General features: G+C 32.6%; 1 protein-coding gene across 1 annotated transcript; it reads left to right on the top strand.

Annotated features, from left to right (window-relative positions):
* The first annotated feature begins 256 nt into the window (after positions 1-256).
* LOC132733049 (E3 ubiquitin-protein ligase TRAIP-like) lies at positions 257-25,060 on the top strand. Its single transcript, XM_060719626.1, has 6 exons — positions 257-365; positions 3,565-3,622; positions 3,998-4,119; positions 5,115-5,199; positions 6,584-6,839; positions 21,937-25,060. Exons 2-6 carry the CDS (start codon positions 3,572-3,574, stop codon positions 22,881-22,883), a joined length of 1,461 nt encoding a protein of 486 aa, XP_060575609.1. The 5' UTR covers positions 257-365; positions 3,565-3,571; the 3' UTR covers positions 22,884-25,060.
* Positions 25,061-25,446: the final 386 nt, after the last annotated feature.

Genomic DNA, 25,446 nt, shown 5'->3' with positions numbered 1-25,446 from the left:
GCGAAAATAAGATCGCCACTACTATGAATGGTGGTAATAAAAACTTGATTTTAGTTTGTATCTAGTTCTGTATCTTCAAAATATGACTTTATTCCTCACATACTTATGCAAATTCAAAAAATGCATTGCTACAAATCGTATTTTAATGCTAAATTTTAAATCTTGCACTCCGTTGCACCCATTGTGCTCGTTGCGCCAAAATATCTCCATTGTGTATTTTAGTGGTACCAATCGACGAGGTGTTCCGAGTGCAAAGAAAGAATACTCTTCACAAACTAAAACAAAAAATATCACGGTAAATCAAGGCGCCGATTACAAATGTGTAAAATGATTTGATAACGCATTTTTACTGATTTGTGGAACACGTATGTATTTTAGAAGCAGTGAGACAGATATTTCTACTGACCTTTAATTTCGAAAAAATTACGCTGTTAGCTAAAAGGTACTGAAATTAAATAGATGATTCGCCACATAATTTATTAATTACTCGCTCCAATTTTAGTTGGAGAATAATTTCAGAAGGCGAAGCTATAGTGGAACCCCGATAAACACTTTCAGAACTAGCAGAAGACAGGCTATTCTTATCAGTAGTATTTCGAGTAAAGATAATGGGTGGCGCATCTCCCAGTAATATGAAATTAGGCAAAGCCTATGAACGGGGAAGTCGTTAAAAAATCCTTTCATTCTTTCCGTTTTAAAGGTGTCATTCGATATTACATACACCGCTTCCGTTTTCACTCGGATCACTCGACGATTATTACTAATCCGAAAAGTTGAGATTTGTTCCGTTATCGGAATACCCCGCCTTTTATCATTGACATACATTGTAAATGGCGACGCCCGGCTAGAACTGACACTGAAATTTTCATTGATAGGTATAGAATTCTATATATTTCTTAATTGTTTTTTATTTGATTTTCTTTTAAATATTCACGTGTAGTCTATAGCCGGGCAAGCCAAAGCTCGGACCCGCTTCGCGGGCCCGGTCTTTAACTTCCCCGTATAAATCGTATGTAAAATGGTCTGACCATAGGTGTTCGGTGCTTTGACCTGGCGCCCCCCTCACCCACTCTACAACCCTTTTACCTCTCAAAACCATGTAAAATTTAGCATTTTTCATTTGAAACATGTTTTAATATTTGGTACATGCTTTTAATTCAATTACCTTCATTTCTCACAAAAAATAAAAAATTGATATAGATCTATATATTTAGCAAAGGTATGCAACTCGCAGCTCATTTTTCCAGCACTCCTCTTAATATGAACTCCATAACTCAAAGATTTTTTCACCAATTTTCAATATCTTGGTACCAAATGATAGGGAATTGATTACTCTTAAAGGAAATAGTTCAAATACAGCTGTCATTGCAATCATTTCAAGTTATAAGATGATATGTAATCTCGAAGTCATCGCAAGCGTAACTCGACAGAGACGTGACCGCTTGGTTTTTTTCAAAATTACCCAACTAAATGGCAGTTTATTCGAAATGAATGAATATTTTTTGTATTGCGCATATATATATGATCAAATTATATTATTATTTGTAATGACTGTTCAATCAAAACATGATATAAAGTTATAACAAACCGTTTGTTCCTATTTGCCAAATTCTCCAATCAGAAATGAAAGTACACATGTTTAAACGGATGCATTCGTATGGGGTATTTTCATTGGTCGTGTGAAAAACCTTTGACCAATGAAAATACTCTGTACAAAAAAAATAAAGAGGAGATCACTCTGCAGGACCATTTAACTTGGATTACGATTTGGAATTTGACATATCGGGAAAACGGTTTGTAAATGTAAATGCTATAACAAAAGGATCAAAATAAATTATTTACAATAAGGATTAAGGGAAGTTTTATCTCTTTTAAATAAGATGTGAGTATCTAGATGGATACAACGGGGTTTCAGGCTTCCAAAGATCTGGAAACATAGTGATCCATCAAAAGCATTAATCACAACAAAATTACATGAAAATTGCAGACTCGGTTTGATTGTGTCTGTACATGAGGGATACTGATTAAATGCAACATCTCTCATGGCCCCTAGCACCGGCCTGATCGTTACTAAATTCTCAACACTTAATAGTGCTGGCATCAATGATCCCAAAGGACCAGAAAAATATAACAACACTGAAGTGAAGTAAGGGGCAACTTTTTACAGCTGCCACACATCACTTGACACCTGCTGTTGTGAAGTATAAAAATCTGTAAACATAGTGATTCCTCGAAAGCATTAATCATAACAAAATTACAGTTGTCATTGAGTCTGTACATGAGGGGTAATGATTAAGTGCAACACCCCACATGCCCCCTAGCCTAAAATCCATATTTTATAATCCTAACCCTAACCCACAAACCCTAACCAATAACACTAACCCTCATCTGTAACCCAAAAAGTAATTTGATTTTGAGTTGTTTTTAGGTAAGGAAGTGGCTAGTCATACTAGTCCTTAGGACTAGCCAAAGTTCTAGTTGTACGGAATCACCAGGACACACTAGCGGTACAGCACTTTTCACAGTAATATGAAAATCAAAAATGCATGTGATATTTCATGTCATTAAATGAGGATTTTAAATAAACCAAGAAACAGCAATTGTCTTCGTATGAATCATCCTGTTTGCCACTGTCAGGGATTTACCGAACACTTGATCCTGTGTCATATACGCATAAAATGCCATCCTGTACGCACAAAAAAAATAAATCCTGCTTACATATGGACGCAGAAAAATTGTCTAAAGTACCGGTTACTGTAATTTTCATATTTTAAAATAAATACTTACATGTAGTACCATGGGCACACAAAAATTGTTTGTCATATTTTAGTAAATTACATACTGATTGGCCATAACTAATAGATGACCCCTATTGATTTTGGGGTCATTAGGGCAGAGGTCAAGGTCACTGGGATTTTAAATGTCAAAATGGTTTCCGCTTATTATCTAGAAAACTATTTATCACAAAGTCTTCATATTTCACATATTGATTGTTCATAACTATTAGATAACCTCTATTGATTTTAGGGTAACTATGTTTAAGATAAAGGTCACAGGGGCCTTAAATGTCAGAATGGTACAAAGTCTTCATAAAAATGATATTTCACATATTGATTGGTCATAACAAGTAGATGTCCGCGAATGATATTGGGATCACTATGTCAAAGGTCAAGGTCACAGGAGCCTTAAATGTCAGAATGGTTTTTGTCATTATCATGAAAACTATTTATCACACATGAAAACTATTTATCACACAGTCTTCATATTTCACATGTTTATAAGTCACAATGGGGTCACTAGTTCAAAAGTCAAGGTCTTTATATTTCATATATTGATTGGTTATAACTAGTAGGTCATTATTTTTCTTTTTTCCATAACTGAACACTTCCATGTACCCATTTATGGTAAGTTACAAATTACCTTATGTGTTGTTTGACATTTCTTGTTATATTTAATTTGATAAAAATCGGTTTAATTATAAATAAGAAGTATCTCCAATCCATTCAGCAAATAAGTATGTACATTATCATACATCATAATAATTTCTTTTTTATTTATTTTTAGATACACAATGCGGGCACAATGTATTATTTGTCAGGAACTGTTTGAGAATGATGATCAGGTATATATATATATATATATATATATGTAGGAGTCAGTCCTGGGGTCAAAGTCACTGTTACTAAAAATAGAAAAATGGCTTCCAGACAATTACTAGATATTTGCTAAGAATGATATTGTAGAGGTAGTTTATGCACACATTTTTATAAGGTCAGAAGTTTTAAAAGACAAATGCCTTCAGACTATGTTGTCATGACTATCAACAAAGCATTTTGTAGATTTTAACCAAGCTTTACTGAAATTATCTACAGATGGACTTAATAGTTATACAATGTGATAATGATTTATGATATATAAATAAAATATTGAAGTTTTGACACGTTATACAGATTGCATGTAATAATGTATAGTTGATATTTGAGGTATTTGTTTGCAGGTGATATCGGCAATAAGTTGTGGTCATACATTTCATAATCATTGTTTAAACCAGTGGTTAGAGAATGGTAGGACGTGCCCTAGCTGTCGTGTACAGGTTGATAAGAGAAAGATCATCGAAAGGTATTATTAATAACATCACTATATAACAGTGATGAATATGGTACTTTAGTTGTGACAGATCTATTGATAAAGGATATATGGTAATTTAGTGGTGACAGATCTATTTGTTAAGTATATGGTAAGTTAGTGATGATAGATCACTAACAGAACAGGGAGAAACCCCCCCCCCCCCACACACACACACACACACAGAACTTGTTTTCTAAATTTTGACAACCTCATTTATGTTTGCAAGTTCAGACTTAGTAGCATTTTTGTGCCAATTGCAAAAGACAACTGCTCTGACACACCTTGTGCTCCTTATAAGGTTTCTAACATAGGTAAACTGCTGACCTGTCAATGTACCTCTGTTAAGCATAACAAGGTCAGTCAGTCCATCCTAGCTGATCCTTCCCATCACCATAACAGACCCACCCTACAGCATTCAGACTCAACAAAATTTCCAGCATGAAACCTTTGCCCAGGTCTAATCCAGAGTCTGGCATGTCTGTCAGTAAAGTTTAGGCTAAACCTAGACTCGTCAGTGAAGACAACATGTCTCCAGTTTTGCCTGGCCACCTAACATTTCTGGTGGTCACAATGAGTAAATGGAATTCTTATACAGGGTCTTCTTAATTGCAGATTAATTTATGTTAACCCTTCTGTCATTCTATCTTCTATCTACCATCTGCATTGTTTTTGCAAACCGTCCTTGATGGGTCTGGATAATCGAGAATTAATTTTTAGTTGTTGTCGTCACCTATTTACTGCCTCTGCCATGCCCACATAAAAAATTGTCTGCTCCCACATCAGAAAAATGAGAGATTCATGCTTTCATGACCATGTGGCAAAATCTACCCAAGAAAATATCTAGCAATTATGTTCGGGGGCCACCTCAAAACATTGCTAGTGTATTTGTAAACTAGAGCCTTATTTTAAAAAGTTCAATACTGTGTAATAAATGTTTCAAGTCATTTGATGATACATGTATCTATATTATATGAGTGTACTTACAGGTTATATTTTGATGCACCTGAAGATAATGACGGTGTTGTAGATGATGGAAAACTGCAAAATGAGATAGATAGACTTAAATTGGAGGTAAATGATATGTTGATTAAAATGAGATAAACAGAATTATGTTGGAGATGAAATATATATATTGTTTAAAATGAGATAAACATACTTATGCTGGAGGTAAATTGTATTGTTTTAAATGTGATAAACATAGTATTACTTATGTTGGAGGTAAATCATATTGTTTCAAATGAGATAAACAGACTTAAATTGGAGGTAAATAATATAATAATTGAAATGAGATAAACAGAATTGTGTTGGAGTTAAAATATATATAGTGTTTAAAATGAGATAGACAGACTTATGTTGGAGGTAAATTATATTGTTTCAAATGAGATAAACATACTTATGTTGGAGGTAAATTATATTGTTTCAAATGTGATAAACATACTTATGTTGGAGGTAAATTAAATTGTTTCAAATGTGATAAACATTCTTATGTTGGAGGTAAACTATATTGTTTCAAATGAGATAAACATACTTATGTTGGAGGTAAATTATATTGTTTCAAATGAGATAAACATTCTTATGTTGGAGGTAAATTATATAGTTTCAAATGTGATAAACATACTTATGTTGGAGTGATATAGTTTCAAATGTGATAAACATACTTATGTTGGAGGTAAATTATATAGTTTCAAATGAGATAAACATACTTATGTTGGAGGTAAATTATATAGTTTCAAATGTGATAAACAGACTTATGTTGGAGGTAAATTATATAGTTTCAAATGTGATAAACATACTTATGTTGGAGGTAAATTATATAGTTTCAAATGTGATAAACAGACTTATGTTGGAGGTAAATTATATAGTTTCAAATGTGATAAACAGACTTATGTTGGAGGTAAATATTATTTAGTTTAAGATAAGATAGATAAACTTAGAATGGAGGTAAGTATTGTGTAAGTAGCATTTTATATAGTTAAGATAGTCAGACATAATCTTTAGGATAATATAGTGGTGTATACTTCAAAAAGAGTAAGACAGAATTACACTGGCAATCATTTATAGATACATATATATAACCAGAAAATACAAGACATTTTTCTGGTAGGAATTATACATTGAAGTCTTGAAAATTAGACAGGCATAAACTGGAAATAGATTGTAAATATAAAATAATGTATTGAATTTCGGTGCAGTTATAAGGTAACCTATATGTACTTGTGCATTTTATTATGTGAATTATTGTGCTTTTATGCAGGTAAATTGTTTAAATATGATAAATTGATTGTTTGTATGTGATAGATAAAGGTACACTTATTAGGTGTATTATGACATAGTTGTGAAGAGAAAAAAACCTGGTGCATTTATAGTAAATTTGGTACATTTAATACGTAAATTGTAATGAAAATTTATCAATTCACTTATGGTGTTCTTCATTTAGTAAATTATGTTGTAACAGGTAAGAAAACGAGACAAAGAAAAAAATGATATAGTGAAGGAAAAGGGGAAACAAGATGATAGGATTGAGGAGCTACAGAAAGCTAGAGATAGAATGTCTAAACTGCTGAAAGAGGAACAGACTAAAGTCAGTGCTCATCTAAAGACGATGAAGTATTACGAGAGCCAACAGAAATCACTGGATCTGGAACGACAGGAGTACCGTAAAATCAAACAGAAATTAGTGACACTACAGAGCCTTGAAGTCCTGCTTAATGGTTTGATTTTATTTTTATTTATTGACTTTTCATGTGTACACATTCTGATCAAAATTTTCAGGTTGTTGTTGGTTGTGAATCCAGCTTGGCTGCTGTTAGTGGATAGGTACTTGTATGGTTTTTACCCGAACAAGCGTAACTTTACACCAGGTTAATGGACTAACTACCGAGTCATCTATACGTCTTTTAGAAAATTTAAATATTTTTCAAACCAATAGAAAGCTATTACATGCACTTGGCAGAGATGTTGACCATATTGAAATGATATGCAGAGCGCAGGTTTGACCTTCCTCAGGTCAAGGTCACAGTCAAAATGTATGAATTTCAAAATTTCTTGTCTGCTCGTTATCTTTTGAACCAATTTAAACTTTTTGGCAGAAATCTTATAATGAGATGATATGCAAAATGCATGTTAAGATTTCCTTAAGGTAGTACACCCCTAATGCACTATCTCCACTTTGAAGAGTATTCAAATAGGCTAGAATCACTGTAAATTGTATTGGAACTGAGGGGCATGGGTTCAAACCCCGGAAGGGGCAACTTTTTTTTTCTTTTTTACATTTTTTATTAACATCTCAGATCCCTAATGCAAGAAATAAGTGTGTCATTTTAATTGCATAATTTTTTTAGGTATTTTTTTTTACTAAATAATGCCAAATTTAATAGCAAATATGATACCAGATATTTTCAAAGTTTAAGAAAATTTAGGCAAACTTTGAAAACAGCCCCTCATTGTGGAAAATTTTAGGGATATTTTAAATAAGGCTTTTTACACAGGGAAATGGTCAAATAAGTGTTAAAAGTGGGTGGGGTAGGGTTACATTTTTATACAAAAACATTTCGTTTAAAAACAATCAGTTTGCTTGTTTAATTTGTTACCTAAATGCCATTATTTGTTTCTTAACAATGAGCAATAGAAAAACATTTTTCATAATGATGATATTATATAGATTATTTAGAGTTTCCTCATTTCTGAAAAAAAAGCGCTTCTAATGGTAAAGTTTTAGTTCAGAAAAATGTCCATAACTCATAAACCACATGGTAAATTTTGTTTAAACTTTGCATACATGTGAAATTTAAGGTATATAACTGTCCTATGTTGTCAATTTTACAGTTCCTTAAAGTGCCCATTAGCGGTGTTCTACCTTAAATCAAAATGTGTTTTAAATTAGGATAGCCAGGGATTAGATATTTGGCATGTAGCATTGTAGGCTTTGCTAAATGTGTCACACAAAAGTTATATTAATCATGACCTAGAAGTCAAAGTTCATCCTGCCCTGGAGGTCACTTGCTTCATGTAGACTAATGTATAGGAAAACACATCAGATATTTTTTGTGGAAAAAATTCAATGCCTAGAGCTTAGATATTTGGCACGAGTATTTATTGTTTGATAGACCTCTACAAAAGTTTTATGAATCATTCACATGAGGGATAATGCCCTAACCATGGTGGTCATTTAGTAGCATAAGAATAAGTAAGATAAACCATTTTTCAGACAAGTTTCATGTATGGGTGTCTTCTCTAATTGAAAGATTATTGTAGGTGTTGGTATTTTTACATTAAAGTTCATTTTGCATACTAATTGACTACTGCTGTTCATTTTAATTTACCTACAAAACACATTGTCCCATTTAGAGCACCTGTCATATCAGTTTGGATGTCCACCTTGCCAAAAAAATTAAAAATGCATATGATTGGAATTAACACTTTCATACACTGCACAAATTCCATTGTCTAAGATATTGTTAACCATTATATCTGAGGTGTTTACATAGATGTTATAAGTGTAATCAAACCTTAATTAAGTGTGCAATTGTCAGGGATTGATTGTAAACAAGAGTGCGTTTGTTTCTAGACCATAAAAAAGCGAATGTTTGATATTTGACTCTCAAATTTTATACTTGACCTGTCAGACCAACATTTGCAAATTTTAACTTGCATGGTAAAATATTGTAACTAAGTCTTCTCATCAATGTAAATTTTTAACTCCTGTGAGCTTATGTTTACTCATTTCATCTGTGCAACAAACTTACTTGAATGATCAACAAGTCAAAATAAACAAATTAAACAGATTTTTTAAAAGGGTTTTGCATGCTTTCCACACCTTTGGCTACCTTTAAGGTCTTAATAACCTTGTGTATTGTACTTGTCAACTGTTGTCATGGAAATTGCACATGTTAAATTCATTTGTGATAGGTGAAAAAAAAAATTCCTGGGGGTGGTGGGTGAGGTTTAGTCAAGACCCATGAGTGTTATAATGAGCCTTTTTGTTTTATCCGGGGACAGTATACTGTTGGTTAAGAAGAAAGAATAAAATGGACTTATCCATAAAAAAAAGGGGAGAGCAGAGACGATATTAAATTTTATAGAGTTAATTGCGGCAAATTTTGTATTGGTGTAATTGGGAGATTACCATATTGTTATATACTTACAGGCTCTTGAAAAGGGTGTGAGACACGATCGTGGAAATAATCTTACCATACATGTAGCACATGTTTGCATTACTATGTGGTATTTTTAGCAGTACCTTATGTGTTGCAATACCATGCGGTATATTTACTAGTTTAGTGAAAGCCATATTAGTAGTATGGGTTGCAATGCTGTATGTTATATTTAGCGATAGCAGAAAACCTGTATAGAATTGGAGATGTTTTCAGGGTGGTTTTCCTAGTCAGTTTCTACAATAAATCAAATACACTCTATGTGACTCAAGGCCTTTAACTCCTGCCGTCTTATTACAGTCAATTAAGTTTTAAGTTGCTGCCCTTTATTTAATGATGAATTCATATACCATATTCTTTAATTCACAAGCTTATTTAAACCTGAAAATACCTACTTGTATGTAAAATCCTTTACATACTACACAAGTTATTTCCCCTGAGTGTATAAATACTGTGTAACATTTCTATTGATGAATGAATGATAGAATTCTTGGTGGTGGGAGGAATTTTATAATACTGTGCTCATTAAAGTTTATATATGCATCTGAGTGCCTGAGATATATATTAATATTAAAATGAAAAAAGAGTTGCTAGTCCTTCCATTAGAAGATAAATTTTTGTAAATTATTTATCATAAATTCTTTTTTTTTTTTTTTTTTTTTTTTTTTGAGGCCCCAACTGGGTAACCCCGTTTATTTACCCCGTAATAGGTATGAGAGGGTCGGGGTCATCCCTCTGATACCTTACATGATATATACATAATATTTAAATCATCATCTATAATAATATTTTTTATATAATTATAATATACATTATATTCAAACATTCAATCAATTTTCATATAATATGTATAACAATTATGTATGATAATGTATTATGCAACAGCTTCAAAACAAACAAAGAATATTGGTTTGGGGTAAATTGATTTAGTGTAGCCTTTTAGTTTATTAAAGTTCTTACAATTTGCCATCCTTCATTTACATGTTTGGTCAAATTTGTATTTTTGTAAATATTCCACGCCAATTTAAGACTATTTCTAAAACCAGGTATTGTAGGTAACACGATTTTTTTATCATAAATTCTTGTAAATTATTTATACAGTAGAACTTCTATTAGTCGAACTTCGATTAGTCGATTTTCTCGATGTGTCGAAGAAAAATGAAAGTCCTGACTTTTTCCCCTATATATTCTTTATAAAAACCTACTTATGAGTCGAGATTTTATGTGTAGAATTTTTCGATGTGTCGAACTTTTTTCGTGGTCCGTATAAAGTAAATCTAGTGCAATTTACCACAAATAAGTCGAAGTCGTTCGATTATTTTGACACCTTCCATCTCGAGACATTTTTCACACCTTATTTGGCTGCGAAGACGATTTCCAATCACTTTGTATGACGGGTGTTAATTTCACAGCCGTGTGTTCAAACCGCCTTTGTTTGCGATAAAATGTGTGATAAAATGCTTTAATCATTACTATTTTAATTGCCGCAGTGGTAAGTGAAAGTAAACAGTAAGAACTACTTTCATTTGAAAACATCCTTGACCCGGTGCCACGTGAGAATAACACGCGAAATATTTACATTAAGCTGGTTTAGTTATCGCCCTTTCGTATTGTTACGCCTTTTATAACTCTATTGTATACGTCAACGGGTAGTCCAAATAATTAGCATAATAATAATTATTTAACATGCTATATTTATCATTGTAAAATGTAAACAGCAGATTAATGATGGAAAAACATGAAATAGGTTTCGTTATAGATCTTATAATTAGGACTAGTCACAGGTCGAAATTTTGTCATAGAATTGAGAGCTATTTATGAGTCGAAGTCCCGATGTGTCGAAGTTTTTACGCAAGTCCCTTTAACTTCGACTTACCGAAGTTCTACTGTACCTGTGACGCTTTATTAACTTTTACTTAAAGTTCAATTAACCACTAGGAAGACAAAAATTCAAGAATTATATTTCATAACGCAGCAAGCATATCCCCAAATCAAGTTGAAATTTTCATGTAGGGAGGTATCTCATAAAAAGGTCAGCAAATATACCAACAGTTATATGTTAGCTCACCCAAAAATGTTCACAATTCTTAGTTTGAATATTCGAAGAACTGAGAGAAACTCACCCTGCATTGGTGCCACAGACACACTTTGGTGAAGTTTTTGTGTGCAAGTTGATATCTTCAAAACTACTGACGGGAATGGGTTGAAACTTTACACACTTGATCTCTGTGTTACCTATTTGACAGAGTTATGCCCCTTTTCTTTTTGTCAGGCACTGAGAATAGTTGAGCATGCTGTCTGTTAAGAATTTTACATATTGTAAATGATATAGGTTATCTAGAATTGAAGTCTAACTTGTAAATTGATAGGTGACAAGATATCCTATATATAAATGTATGTCACCATTTTACATTATATATATAATATCTTTGTTATACAACTTTATTTACTGCCAAAACTCTTTAAGCTGCCAGTATACAGTAAGGTTGACGTCCATTATAAGGAGGTAGTCTGGCTTGAAAAAAGAAAACATTTGTAAGGTAGATGGTGAATTTTGTATGTTTAATACAGACTTTTTATTGTACTTCACTCTAATGATGTTTAATGATGAATAATAAGAGTAATAATATAACTTGTTAGAAAAGTGTTGTCAAGAATTTAACAATTTTAAAATCAGTTAAAATATGTTTTTATGATAATATAATTGAATGGGGATAATATTTTGAAAACCTTAGGTAAAAATACATATTTCACAGTAAGAAATGAATATATCTTGAATGATATTTTGACCCCCCCCCCATACACACACACACACAAAACAAAAAGCAAAATGAAAAAAAAAACAACACTAGTATGCTGAATTTTTCTCTCTCAGATTTTTTATATTTCTTAATTATATTATGTGTAAAATAATCACACACTTTGTATCCCCCAAAGGGCGGCATGTAGTAGTCTGTCTGACTAATAATCTTGTCCGCGCTTCATCTTCAAAGCCATAAGGGGAATTTCAGTGAAACTTCACAGGAGTGATAAGGACCATCCCTAGTTGTGCATATCTCTGATGCGTTCTGCTCCGCTGCACAAAATGGTTGCCAGAGCTATAAATAGAAAAATGTTATTTGGCTTTCACAGGTCAAACTGCTGGCTGGATTTCAATGAAACTTCGCAGGAGTAATCAGTACCATCCCTTGTTGTTCATATCACCCATACATTCCACTTTGCTGCACAAAATGGCCACCAGAGCTATAAATAGAAAAATCTTACCCTGCTTTTACAGGTCAAATTGATGGTGGGATTTCAAATGCTGCACAAAATGGCCGCCAGCTCTATATGTTTAGAAAAATCTTCTACACTTGCAATGAAATTAATGAAAATTTAGGAATGATATTATCAAAGGCAGTCTGGCATATATTACTATGGCACATATTGCGGATTTTATTTGAAAGCTTCCTTTCGGGGACATAAGTCACGTACTTCTGAGTGACGGCTCTTATTTTGTAATATAGTTAGAAAATATCTTTAGACAAGAATAATAAACAGTGGTGAAATAAATGATCACATTGAAATTGTTGTGAATAAAAATTATATGCAGTTCAAAAATACAAAAAAAAATACAAAAACAAAAACTGGGATAAAGCAAAAAATTTAATCAAGTAATTAAAACTATCAGCTTTAATTTTACTATATCATTGCTGTAATTATTATGACCAAAAAAAACAACAAAATAAATAACAAAATACAATATATATGGACATTAATATTGTCTTTAAAGAACTTTACTGAGCATTAGATTAGATATGAGTGACTTTGAGGCAGGGTTGTACTGTTCTTAGTTTTTTTTTCCCTGCTTTTGGTTCTTTCTAATGAGGAAGATATGTAAATGATTAATTCATGCTTATAATTAGATTGTAATGAAGTATCTTTAATTAAAATCTAATGAGGCCACATTATGACCAAAAAAATCCATTTATTTCGTGTAATTACTGTTATTATAGGGGCAGAAATTAAATTAATCTGAATTTCAGATAAAGAAAAATATATTTATATAAAAGCAAACAAAAAAGCTATTTATAAACATAATAATTATTAGGATAATGATGAATATTTAGAAAATTTTCTAAAAACATGTTCTTAAACTCTGAACTATTTCTTAGTTGATGTTAGATCAATTAATCTCTTTGTCACAAAACTTTCACAGACTGACTCTTAATGCTCTAACACAACCTCTGCCAACAGATTCCAAAATCAGATTTGGTGATATGGAGTGTAGAATTTACTTACTTGTAGGCTTGTTGTGGCAACTTTGAATCCTACATTAGGGTGCTTTTTTTTTTTTTTTTTTTTGGAAAACCCTTATTTTAAAAAATTTGGACATTTTCCCTTTTAAAAAACGTTTTTTTAAATTTATTTTGAAAAATAAGGGTTTAATAAAAAGGCATGTAGGAAACTAATGGGGTTTTGGGTTTCCCTTTAAAATGGTCAATTCCAAACTTAGTGAAATCTAAAATTTAAATAAAAAATTTGGGGAAAAAATGTTTTAATCAAACAATTTTAATGTTTATGAAATATTCTTTTTGCATTTTTTTAAATTGAAAGGGCCCGATCCCAAATTTGATATAAAAGGTGGGAAAAAAAGGCATGATATTTTGATAAAAGATAAAAGGGGATGATGGTTTTTTGCAAAAACATTTAAAAAAACCCTTTTCCAGGATGTGGGGGGGGAAAAGGGGGGTATTTAAATTTTACCCTTTGTCTTTTTCTGGGGTGTTCTTTCCAAAAAAGGGTGGGGTCACATGTAACCTAAATGTGCACAGACTATACAAAATTTATAAGCATGTGAAATTGTGTATCTGGGCTATGCTAATAGATTAATTCAGTTTTGTGAGTGTTATTGACCTTTACTAAATAAAATTTGCAATTTTTTAATAAAATTTGCAATTTCAACTAGTGTAAAAAATATTGACGTTTACAGGAATGCTGGTCAGCATGTGTAGTTATACACCTGGGGTTTGCTTGATGATTTATTCAGTATTTTATAGAATTATTGCCCTTGACTTTTTTAAAAAATATGCAAGTTTACATTTGTGTTATGCATAAATTAAAAAGTATATGACCAATAGTAATGAAACTTTACAGGAATGTTGGTTAACATGTGTAGCTATACATTCTGGGATTTTGCTTGTTGATTTGTAAAAAATTGATTATGAGCAGCCTGACTAGCATAACAAATCACTTCTGGTCAACAAACTTAGGACAACAAAAAACTTAGGACAAATAAAACATATCAGTTTGATATACATGATGACCATAAGTACACACAATGTATGAAATGCAAGGTTCAGGACCCTTGCTCAAAGGTCAAGGTATAAGCAAGAGGTGGATCTTAACTTTAAGTCTTGTCTTAATTAAGAGTCCCGCAGGAGTTCATGTCTGGTCCACAACTCCTGATGGTATTTCAACAAAAAAGTTTTTACTTAGAAGATGATGAAAATTTTGGTCTTTCATCATACAGTTTCTTGCAGTTTTGCAAAACCACCAGGTTTAAAGTTCACCGTTCACCATTCATTAATGATTGTTGTTTTTTTTGTGTGTATACCATATTAAGATGTTTAATTAAATCACGCAAATGCATGTTAACATGACAAAGAAGTACATTGCATGTTAATAATGAAAATTCGTTATTGAATATTAGAATGAAAAAAAATGTATTATTACTGTAATATTATTTTGAAATCAGTTTCTTACTGGTTAATATTTATTAAATTAAATTTCTGTTAAGATATTTTCATGTTTTAAGATGGAGTTATATCTGAGTAAAACAAGCATGAATTTACTGTCAAACCTATAATTCTGTGACATTCCTAAAGTTGCTGTCATAGCCATATTGCTGCATTTAAATTTACCAAACTTTGTTGCTATAGGCTTCTATTAACTGTGTTTCGCTATGGGCCTGTATTTTTCAGCCTATTCTCCTTTGTTAAATGCTCAAATTTACTGCCAAATCTCTGTTACAATGGGCTTGTATTTACTGCCAAACATGTATTAACTACCAATCTCTGTTACAATGGGCTTGTATTTACTGCCAAACATGTATTAACTACCAATCTCTGTTACAATGGGCTTGTATTTACTGCCAAACATGTATTAACTACCAATCTTATGTTACAATGGGCTTGTATTTACTGCCAAACCTCTTATGTTAAAATAGACTTAAAATTTCTGTCACACCTTTGTTGATACAGACTTGGACAGTGATCTGCTGAGGACGTGATTTTGGTGCCATTATGCCCCAGAAAAAAAATGAGAATGGCGCAGGAAAATCAGCAGCATTGGCCAAGGGCACATCTAAAATCCTGTGCCAGATTTATATGAAAACAAAACTGTCTGCTGGGTTATTTAGTCATGCCAGTCATAACTCCGGTAACAACAGCAAAACGTGACCCATTCCCCTGTCATTGCGAAAATATTTGAGTTTATCCATTCCCCTATTCTAATGCTTTTGTTCACCTTATCTACTTACCGCATTTCTTCTCATAATCCCTTGTCCCACACAGATTTACTCATTTCTACTACCGTAAATTTCATCCAATAAAACAAACTAATCAAAAAAATTATACAACTACTTAATATTTAAAATGATTATTGGTAACTGAAAAAAAAAATTTGTTGCTATTTTTAGAAAAGCTGTAAGTTACAGTATAATCTGACAGGTGTTCAACTTGATTTCCCCTAAGATCACTCAAGTTCACGCAAGCTTTGGCTGATGAAGTCAAACTGGGACAAACTGTGGAATGTGGAGCATTAACTCCAGTCAATTCCCATGACCTCTTGAGCAATGGAACAATGAGTCTCCTGCCTTGTAAAGGTTGCCTGATAAGCAAGAGATCGTCTCTTAGTGTAGAGACCTTAGGGCGGCCCAATCTAAGTCAATAATGGTGACTTTAAGTAATTTCAAATCGATCAAGGATCTTGTGAACAATGGGTCTGGAAGAAGGAAAGGGAAGTTAAGCACAAAAGAGACATCCAAAACTGATATTGTTCTTGCAAAAGAATTTTTAAGTATTCAGCAAGTGAAAAAAAATGATCAATTTAAGTAACCAACCTTCCTATTCCCAGAATGTTTGCAATTTCTGAAGCAGCCACTCCTTGACTTCTCAGAGTTTAACAGGGCACTCTGTATTTATACGGAACCATTGTATTGTAGTGGAACATTCACTAGACTGACCATGGAAGTTATGTTGATATTTGGGGAGACATTTTTATGGATTATCAAACTAGGTTTTTGAAGTGACCGAAAACACTAGTTAATTATCAGTTTTCTCTAAAAATGTGTAAAACTGTAAGCTTGTTATATCAGTATGAAAATCTTATGACTTTCTTAACATTTTCATGCCAAAAGATAATAAATGGAGGTAATGTTATATTTCAAACAATAAAACTGCATTTGCTGGACAGATTTTGCCAAGTTTACCCAAAAATCAGTGAAATGTTGTGTGTCTCCAGACTTTTGATGGGCACTGTAGTAGATATCAAGGCAAGCTAAGTGTAATTTTCACACCTTCGCAGATCATATGTTTCTCCCATTAATCAAGCGAGATTACTACTATCAGTTTGGTGTTGTTTACACCTGCAAGATGTGTGATGATTTGTTATCTTGAATGTAGGTGTGACATTTGGCAAAATCTGTTCGGATCTGAGAGGAAAATAAGAACAAAAATTGAAGAAATCATAGAGATTCGGAGTAGACAGGTTCCGGATCCAAAAGGTTTTTTACTATTGAAAAAAGAACGAATAAAATCAGGATTGGACACTTCGTTCGGATAAGAAAGGATTCCGGATTAGAAGGGTTAGGATTAGCAAGGCTCCACTGTACCTTTAAATGTCTATTTCTACAAAACTAATTGATGGATGGTCACCAAACTGTGTCTGTAGGATTCGGTATCCGGACAATTCCCCTCCCAGACGATTCCCCTCCCAGTAAATTTGAATGTTTTTTCACAACCCGGACATTTCCCCTCCCGTTATTTTTTTACGGCGGACAATTCCCCTTCCGTTCTTTTAACAACCTGGACAATTCCCCTCCCGCTGTTGTCAGAGCGGACAATTTCCCTCCCGTGGCTATTGAATATATATACAGTATTATATAATATTGTTTATTTGAAAGGTATATACATTTTTGCAGCGGCAAAACAATAAAGGAACAATTGATTAGAACAAAAAAAAACAACAATTAAGCTGTAGATTCTTGCAAAGAATATATTATGCACATGTTATAGTAAATTGAACTGTCATCATCGTCATTATGATTAGAAAATCATATTCACCATATTGAATCAGTACATGAAGTCCTAACACAAAATATCAGTGATCATTTTGATTTTATTATATGATTGAACACATTTGTAGGAATATTCTCCTTCATTTTTAATTGGTTTTGCAATCAAGGACACATTTAATTAAGGGCGGCAATGATTAAAGATTTTTTATTGACAGTTTGTTTATCTTAAGCAGCGGCGGCAATGATTAAAGGCGGTATAATGTCACTTTTGTGAAATAATGATTGTTAAAAGTTCCGATCTTTAACAGTTTATTGTTAAGAGTAAAAACTGTCATCTTTAATAAGAATGGTTATAGATTTTTTTATACGCAATGTGAAAAAACGGGAGGGGAATTGTCCGCTCTGCTAAAAAATGGGAGGGGAATTGTCCGCTCTGCTAAATTAACGGGAGGGGAAAAGTCCGCCCTTTAAAATAACGGGAGGGGAAATGTCCGGGTTGTGAAAGTAATATGGAAGGGGAATCGTCCGGGAGGGGGATTGTCCGGGATTCGTAGGATTCTTAGGTAGGCTTTTATCAAATTTGCTCATATTAATTTGATTGGCTCCTTTTAGTGGCCACTAAAGCCACGAATAGAAAAACCTTTGAACATCATTTCCTACTTAAATAATTAATAGATGATCACCAAACTTTGTAGCATTATTAGATAGTTCTTTTATCAAGTTTGCTCATATTAATTAGATTGGCTCAAATTTAATATCAGAAAATGTTGACAATGGATAATTTCCAACACTAAAAAGCAGTTGTTTCTGGTGAGCGACTCAGGGCCATCATGGCCCTTTTGTTTAATTGTTGGTTATCTTCTCTGTTAAAAACTGAATCATAAGTGAACCACTTGTCATAAAATATGATTTAAGTTCCATTACAAAGGAAATTCAATTATGAGGCCCACATGGAAGATCGGGAAACCGAATATGTAAGCCTCATAAATAAAGTCGTAACTTACTTACTTACTTACTATCTACAATTTTTTACCAGTCATTTAGGTCAATGTTTACTTATTTTCCCAAAGCCCATACTTTGGTCAAAATGGCCCATCATTTTCAGACCAAATGAGCCCAGGGCCAAGTACTTTCAAATTCTCGGCAGATCTCTGTTTGAGATTCTGTAAGATCCAACATGCTGGAAGCTTGGATTTACTGTCAAAGAAATGAGATTCTGAAAGATCCATGTTGCTGGAAGCTTGGATTTACTGTCAAAGAAATGAGAGATTTACTGTCAAAGAAATGAGATTCTGTAAGATCCATGTTGCTGGAAGCTTGGATTTACTGTCAAAGAAATGAGATTCTGTAAGATCCATGTTGTTGGAAGCTTGGATTTACTGTCAAAGAAATGAGATTCTGTAAGATCCATGTTGCTGGAAGCTTGGATTTACTGTCAAAGAAATGTAAATATAGGTTTGGCTTTTTCTGTCAAATCTATGTACTTATTAACAGATAGCTTTGCATAATTAACAAATGATTGTATTTTCCTCACCAGTCCTGTTCTTGTATAACTTCCAAGACTACCCTAATGCCCCTATTTTCATCATCTTCTTGGTCTTCTCCCCCCCACCTCCAACAAAATCCAACCGTCTTGTCCATGTTGATAGTTTGACTGTATTAAGATGTGATTGCAACATTTGAAGGAAATATGAAGGTAAAAAAAAAACAGAAAGAAAAGCACTTAAAGAAGATTCTTTGCTTTATTATTTGCCGTTACTGTTTTAAAAACGGATATTCAAGATGTTAATAAGTTTAATATATGTTAACATTTGTTATTGAAAAATAAAGACTTTTGATTAAATCTGTTTTTGCATAAGGTCTATCTACTTTCAGTGATAAATATGATTTACTTGTAGGAAATGAAATTAATGTTTCTAGAATAGTAAAAAGAAATACATTGCTTCGAATTTATCAGGAAAAATGGGGCAATCTAAAACATGATTGTATGAGTGTAAGGTTTGAATCTGTCTTATCATATTTGGCAATGTTAGGAGATAGCTCATGTACCATGCTGTTACACTTAGATTATTATATTTTGCAAATATGTCAAAAGCATATAACTGACTTTATAATGGCAGTTTTAGATATTTGGCAATGGGATTGTGCTTAAGAGTTCTGGACAATTTTCTGGCTTATTATTTGGCAAATTGCATATACATTGTATAGCCCATTTTGTCTTTTGAATAGTGTTATAAAGTATCTTCAGATCTTACAAACCACTGAGTGTAGCTATTCACTTTGAAATTCACAACATATAATAATGATGTGTGTTTTTTTTCTTAATTGTTCCTTTTAGTTCTTAATTGTTCCTTTTAGTTTAGTTTCAAATTATTTCTAAATTGACCCTTTTTGTTTTATGAACCCTTAATCTGTTAAATTTGTGTAATGGACTACATTTAATTGGAACAGATCATTTAAATGTTTCAGTATCAGAATAGAAAATTTGATCTGTCATCAGTATGGTGTCGTGTCAGTCAACATGGCTAAGCACTCAAGTTTTATGATTTCTGCTGTTTAAGGTTGAAACACTGATAATCATTGAGCACCTCACTGTCTCTCTGACTTTTTGCTTCAAACCTACTATTTTAAAGTGTGAATGAAATATTGTGACATAATTTTTTTTACATTGTCATAAAATATAATAAACATAAAATTGAAATGCTGGCGTGATAAACGACCTTAAGGGTCTTTTAAAAACAACACGCCTCCAGATTCATGCTTTCAATGAAAATGTTAAAAATGTATTAAAAAGTAAAAAATTGTGAAGTGAACAAAAAAAAAAATAACTTCAACATTGCAAACAGCACTTACAACCCACATTAATTACCAAAAAGAGGTTTAAATATATGCAAAAATAACTCTTACTGCGTTAATAATGCAATAGAAATATATTGAGAAAAAAAACTTCAAAATCGGTCATAAATTGCTCATTATATAGAAATTATTACTTTTATCTTGAATCTTTTTACTTTTCTTAAAAACCTAATAGTCTACTTTTTTCTCAAGTTTGATTTTCTTGAAACATTTTGTTTCATCTGTCCAGCATTAAACAAATGTCGGCGTTGTCTTTGATGTTTAGAATAAAAAAGTGAATTACTTTTGAAATGTTAAAGTGAAATATGAATAAGTAATAATAAGCAAATTTCTAATTTCAGAAGATTTTACTTATTTCAAAAACAATGCAGGAAATAGATATTTTTAAAACACAAACTGAAATATGTCAATTTATAAAAATAGTAAATGACGTCATGGCTTATTTTCTCATGCCTGCAATCTTTTATATAATTGTAAATATTATAAATGTTGTAAAAGATGATTTTTTTTTTTGTCAATACAAAAAGACTATTGTCAAAATTATCTGTATGGTGTTTGAACAACCACCCCCACCCTGACCCCACCCCCACAATCTGCACTGACTTTGTGCTGGCTTATAAACCATTATCTCAATATCAAAAATTATTTCATTCCTTTGTTCTTTTAGTCACTTGTACAGAATTATTTTATTCATTATTGTACTAAAGCTTGCCCTTCCAGATGCATATAAAGCAAACAAATGAGCCGCGTCACGACAAAACCAACATAGTGCGTTTGCGACCAGCATGGATCCAGACCAGCCTGCGCATCCATGCAGTCTGATCAGGATCCATGCTGTTCGCTTACCAACTCCATTACAAGTAGAGAAACTGATAGCAAACAGCACGGATCCTGATCAGACTGCGCGGATCCATGCTGGTGGCAAACCCATTATGTTGGTTTTGTCATGGCATGGCTCAAATTTTTTTTAATGAATTGGTGTGGATGAATAGAATACTCACTGTCTTTGGATTGAAATTTAATACAAATTAATATGATTAGTATTAAACTTAAAGTGAACTGGTCTATAATGAAAGGTCTATAGTACATTTGATACTAGTAGTTATATTGATAGTATTTAGCATCAGACATAGCAACAAAGCACAAAGTAATTATTTAGGCGCTGTTGTTGGTAAATGTGAGATACATGGATGGACATTATCTACATTTATATAGCAAATGATAAAACGTTCTAGAACAAAATATTATGATTTATCATATAAATGGTCACTTTATGACTTGTAACTTTTATCAACAATCTTTTTTCTAGCTATAATTTATAAGAATATTCAAATGATACATTTCTATTGCTAAAATTTATCATTATTTGAGATAGTTATGGAAAATTCGCCAATTGTAGACAAACCCATTTTAAATTAAGTCTTAGATTTATGCTAACAATAAAGCTGTAAGAAAATACTGTTGTTATGGTTATAATTTGACAAATAAAAGACAAAATAGAATGTGTTCTCATTATTTAAGGTGCTGAATCTGACGCAGCTGACATCATTTCCAGTGCCGGGGAAGGTGGGAGTGCCGTCCAACATTTGTCAAGGCAAGTGGCATTTATGAAGCGTGAATATGAGAAGCTAAAATTAGAAAAACGTCAAATGAAGGAACATTACGAGAAAATTCAACAGACGGATATGTCGAAAAATAAGAAAATTAATGATCTAACTAAACAATGTGCAATATTTCAGGAGCAGTTGGAACGCTCAGAAGGTGATCTTAAACTCTCCGAAAAAGAGGTTGAAATGTTAAAAAACAAAAACAGGAAGTTACGAGATAGACTTAAATCAGCAATAAGTCCTAGTTCTAATCCAGGGAGTTCAAGTTTTACAAATTTATTGGACGAGAGTATGAAACTGCAGGCATTTTCTGCATCAACACCAAAATTAGAACACCCGGAGGGTAGCCAGAATATTGACTTGGACTTGACACCAGACTTGTTCACATCACCTATTCAAAATACACAAGCTGAGCATTCGGAGAAGCCCAGTACTTCTTGTGATACTGCTTTGTCTGACAGATCATTTGGGAAATCCCAGAAAAGATCGCGTGATAGTGAAGACACAGAAAACCAGGAACAAACAAAATACCTCAAAATAACGTCTGCAGCGGAGAAAAATGCTCAAAAGTTGAAACGTTTCAAAAGTGAAAGTGCTATCAAAGGTTCTAATTCTATAACAACATTAGCTTCCATGAATATATTTAAGAAACGTGAACTTGGCGAGCGCAGTAACAATCAACGTAGCATTATACAGAAGGGTTTTGACGGCCTTGGGGGTCATACTACGCATATAAACCCTATTGGAAACCCTTTTAAAAAGCCGACGGTCAAGAAAAGCTCTAGTCAAAGTAAACTGTCCAAGTTCAGTAAAACACCATCGTTACCAAAACTTGATAACTTTGTGATTATTGATGATTAGACTTAATTGTAGCAGTTTCTAGATTACTGACATGTTGACTTGAGAATATAATTATACATTTTATATATAGAATCATCGTTACAGAGATAGTATGCTGAAATGTGTCATTTACTATCATAAAACAGCAATGTTATAAGGCTATAGTGTTTGCATGCCAGTTGAATGATTTCATTCCAATAGTTAGTTATTTAATGGTATAATTCTAAGAATAGATGTGATAACGTTTCCTATTTTTGCTCTTATATTTTCACTGGTACTTTACACTTAATATATTTTCACTGGTACAGTAAAAACTCTGAAAACAGGACCCTGTCTGGACAAGGCCAAAAGTCTGGTTTTCAGATGGTCCCTGTTATCAGAGATTTTATATACAGTCATCTTTTATTATAACAATATCTTTGTAAATGGTCTTCTGTTTTCTTTTTTCTATGTTTATGATATTCTAAGAACCAGAATTAAATAAGTTATTAATGACAACAAAATAAGTTCATTTTAAACTTTACTTTTTTATTTCATATAAAATGATATATTTAATAAATAATCACATAATAATGACAATTTGCACTAGTTAACTGTTCTATTGAGCATTCATAACATTTATATATGTATGTAATGTGTACAATATGCATACATGTATATTCATCTGGAGTAATGTGAATTAAAGTTCATACATAATTATGATTAAATCATGTTAAAACAATTAATTGACATGCATGTAACAAACATTCATTTAATTTGTGAACATTTATTGATGTATTCTTTGAGTTTACAGTGTTTTTCCCCCCTTCTTTTGGGGGAAGGGGGTTGAGGCCCTTTGAAGGGGGAAAATGCAAAAGGAGGGGGAATTTTATTTCTTCACAATTGAGGAGAAACGAAAAAGAATCCAGTGCATATTTTAATATACCACTTACCACTGTAAGATTTACTGTTGTGCGACATTGTTTTTCTTTCCGGTGGAAAAGGGGAGCAACTCTTGCAACACACTCTTTTTCTTGATATATGGATCTAAAATATCGACACTCATCACTATGGGTTCGAATCCAGACAGGGACTTTGAATTCTTTCATGTGAGGAAGCTATCCAGCTTGCTTACGGAACGTGGGTGGTTCTACTCGGGTACCCATTTGTGCCTGAAATAATGCGTGGAAGGGCACCTTGAGGTCTTCCTCTACCAGTAAAGCTGGAACGTCGCCATATGACCTTTACTGTGTCGGTGTAACATAAAACTCTTTAAAAACAATAAAAGAAATATCGACAGCAGAATTTTAAACTTGCTGGGACGCCCTGAGTAGCTCCCTTTACCTACTCGGGAACGATTTGTAAACAATCTTGCTTAACAGTAAGTCTTACAGGCATATAATAAAACATTTTTTGGCAGTTAGTAGCAAAAAATGATATTCATTGCAGGCAAATTCGGGCTGCCGTATGGGGGGAAATTTCGGCTTTTACTATGCTATTATATTTTCACTGGTACGTAGTTTACAAAGGTTAATTGATAGGAAACTCACCTGTTAGTATCTGCACATTCATAGTCCTTGTAATTTATTTTTATTTACCAATCTACATCTGATGAAGTTATTTATAGCTACGATAGACATTTTACATATTCATGATATTGTAACTATTAATTTTTGTTTGTTTTCTTTTTCTTTGAGTTGTTAGACTAGAAGCTGAGATTGAAGTTATCTTTTGGTTCTTCACATATCTGTTTCTTAAAAGGTTGTGAGGGGTAATGTAATTAATACTTCAGTCAAGTCTGTAATTTTTTTTATTTATGAGAAACTAGTGCTAGTGTTTTTACAAATAAAGCTCAAGGACCTTGTTACATGTGGGTTTTATTTTAAATCAAGTTTAATTGATTAACATTTTGTCCTGTATGTAAGACTTAAAAAACAGTCTGTCATTACTCGTTTATTTAATTATGACCTTGACTGTCAGGGTAAAATTATGAAATTTAGCTAAATTGTGACAACTTTATCATTTATTAATGGATTTGATTCAAGATTAACCCTTATGATGAAACCAACATGTTAAATAGTTAAGTTATGACCTTGACCTTTTTGTAGTTTTATGAGCTACCATGCTACATGTTTGTGTATTTGCTAGATAGCCATTAAATCTGATAATGATGATATACATTATATATTTTATAATAAAAATATACAAATATCATAGCAAACTAATAGTTGTTGATATTGTGTTTTTATGTGCATTCAGAGTATGGAGAGGGGCGTCCCTGGCCAAATGGTTTAGGCTGTTGACTTTGCCTTGACTTGCCTCATTGCTGTAGATTTGAGTGGCATGTGCTTTGTCAGATTCTACATGTGAGGAAGCTATCCAGCTAGCTTACAGAGCGTCGGTGGTTCAACTCGGGTTCCTATTTGTGCCTGAAATAATGTACATTATATAAGCACAGGGGAGGAAGTGTTACACAATGGATGGATTTCTTATGATAACTTGTCATGGAGTTCTTGTGATAACTGTCACGGAGCTCGTCGGAAAACTATTGTATATACTGCAAAAACTCTTGTCAAAAATGGTAATTTTCATCTTTAAAAAGTGA

This window comes from Ruditapes philippinarum, unplaced genomic scaffold, assembly GCF_026571515.1.
Source record: "Ruditapes philippinarum isolate M1 unplaced genomic scaffold, ASM2657151v2 ctg5150_1_1_1_1, whole genome shotgun sequence".
Taxonomy (NCBI): Eukaryota; Metazoa; Mollusca; class Bivalvia; order Venerida; family Veneridae; genus Ruditapes; species Ruditapes philippinarum.
This window is presented reverse-complemented; position numbering and strand designations above follow the sequence as displayed.